This window comes from Aplysia californica, unplaced genomic scaffold (genome assembly GCF_000002075.1).
Source record: "Aplysia californica isolate F4 #8 unplaced genomic scaffold, AplCal3.0 scaffold00234, whole genome shotgun sequence".
Taxonomy (NCBI): Eukaryota; Metazoa; Mollusca; class Gastropoda; order Aplysiida; family Aplysiidae; genus Aplysia; species Aplysia californica.
Window position 1 is genome coordinate 1,004,537 of NW_004797504.1, and position 2,361 is coordinate 1,006,897.

Below are 2,361 nucleotides of genomic sequence, written 5' to 3' on the forward strand. Positions count from 1 at the left end.
GTATGTATGTATGTATGTATGTATGTATGTATGTATGTATGTATGTATGTACAGCAACAATATGCTGGCTGTTAGAATCTAATATAATATGTCTTTTGTTGGCAAGCTTCTCCGGTATACTAAGCTCAGAAAGCATTTGTTTTGTGGAGAGAGAGAAAACAGTTTCCTTAATTATTCCTACATAATTAATATTTTCCTGCTTTTTACAAATGTACAGATTGAATTTCGACAAAATATTTCTTGACCACATGCAACCGATACCACAGTTTAAGAAAATGCAATTATCTCAAAGCTGAAATATTAACACCCCCACCCCCACCCCCCTCATAAAAAATATCCTTTGATTTCCCCTAAGCCTTGTGTTTATATACCCATCTGCATATCGTATATAGACAATGATATCGTTTACACAGAAAGACATGCTATTTTGGAGGCTTTCCGAAAACAGTTTTGTACTATATGTTCTGAACAGCCATCAAGGCCGGATGTGACGTGCGAGGCTACTTCGTGTGGTCACTCCTGGACGGTTTCGACTGGTCACTGGGCTACACCAGCAAGAGCGGCCTGTACTACGTGGACATGGACAAAGGAGAGAAGCGTCGTTTCCCGCGCTCCTCCGCCACTTTCTACAAGAAGATGATCGCAAATAACGGACTCACCGACGAGCTTGTTGTCTACAGGGCTTGTGAGTTTGGTTATTAATACGTAAACAATGACCCTTCATCCCAAATCCCACGAATAATTGGTCGCTTTTAAGCACAAGGGGGTTATCCCGAAAAATGATGTTTTGAGAAAATCGAAGGTAAAGGTTTTGCCTCTTGTTCAGTTTTTTTAAAAGACAAAGAGAGTTTTTTCTATAACCAAACAAATATACGCACCAAAGAAACCAAACTTCTCAAATTATAAGCATGGCAATGCCCACTTTTAGTATATGTCAAGATTTCTGGAAACCCCCCGAAATCTGGGTTAGCCCGCTTGTCATTAAAAGCAACCAATTACAATGTATTACAGGAACTACACACTTTCTACAAGTTGATGATCGCAAATGACGTACTCACTGACGAACTTGTCACTTACAGGGCGTGTGAGTGTGAAGATACTCCATCAAGCAAAAATTCGCTCACCCATAGACCTACAACTATATTTATACTTTTAGAAGATCCCTCTTACTAGCGGAACCTCGTGGAAGTAAAGTTTGAAATTAAAGCGTTTCGCTTACGTACTTTGGTTCTTTAAAGGTTTACATGAAAAAGAACATTAGAACTTGTTTCACGTTCGCTGTTTCACAAACAACTAATTGGTTTGGTTCTTTCAGTGACTCTGTGCTGTAAGTACCTAGAGGAAATGTAATAAAACAATACGTCCGATAGCAAACCAAAGGCCATGTTGTTGCATGTTCGAACGATCATACACAAGTCAGAAACACAGATGTGAACATTTTATAGTAAGCATATCCATGGTGCTGTCTGTCTTTTTTAGGTTTCAGAAAAAGAAAAGAGAATTGAAAAATGTATATAAAAATAATTAAGTTATTTAAGTGCCCCGAAAATAGAAACTGGCAACCTTACCACAATAATTTATGCCAAAGGCCCAGGAAGTTGTCTCACTAACAAGTCAATCCCCAATGTCCGGATCGGATGCGGGAACGACTTTACTTTAAGTGCCCCAAAACAGCGCAACTTCAAGGGTCGTCGAATAACCTGAACGTAGCTCTACGTCCTCAATAGTTAAAAATTTCTCCACTGCTGTGTAGACGTATGCTTGTGTTCTCCAAATCTTGCTCAGTGCTGTCTTTTTTCTATTGGACTATAGAGGTAGGTTTCGAAGGTGCTACTACCGCTTTTGCAACTGTTAATTCTTAAATAAGGGGAAGATAATAATATTATTGCTTTGTTTAAATCTCTTTCGAATGTTGTTGTTGTGATTGTTGTTGTTGTTGTTATTGTTGTTGTTGTTGTTATTGTTGTTGTTGTTGTTGTTGTTGTTGTTGTTGTTGTTGTTGTTGTTGTCGATCCAGCAACAGCTGGGCCCTCCACCTTCTGTCCAATGCCATGCAGTGATAACTGCAGCTTTGATGAAGTTGCTGTAATGTTCCACAAAGTGTGTTGTCAACGTTAGGTCTCGGGGGAAGAAGTGTAGCATCTCTCTTGAATAAACATTGTATTTTGTCTGTACAGACGTAGATAAAGACGTTTCAGTAATGAAGGGGTTTGATCTCGGTTCCTTCTGGGTTTTTTCCCCAGACCCAGCAGACCGGGACGAGTTCCTGTACGACACCTTCCCACGTGACTTCATGTGGGGCGTGGCCACGGCATCTTACCAAGTGGAAGGTGGCTGGGACGCTGATGGTACGTGGGGGGG

General features: G+C 40.3%; 1 protein-coding gene across 1 annotated transcript in view; it reads left to right on the forward strand.

The window, feature by feature from the left end:
* Positions 1-2,361, forward strand: part of LOC101862875 (lactase-phlorizin hydrolase) — a gene marked incomplete at its 5' end in the record, with an annotated part of 20,142 nt that overhangs the window by 5,170 nt on the left and 12,611 nt on the right. The window contains 2 exon segments of the mRNA XM_035970202.1: positions 469-685; positions 2,244-2,348. Of these exon segments, the coding sequence (XP_035826095.1) occupies positions 469-685; positions 2,244-2,348 (322 nt within the window).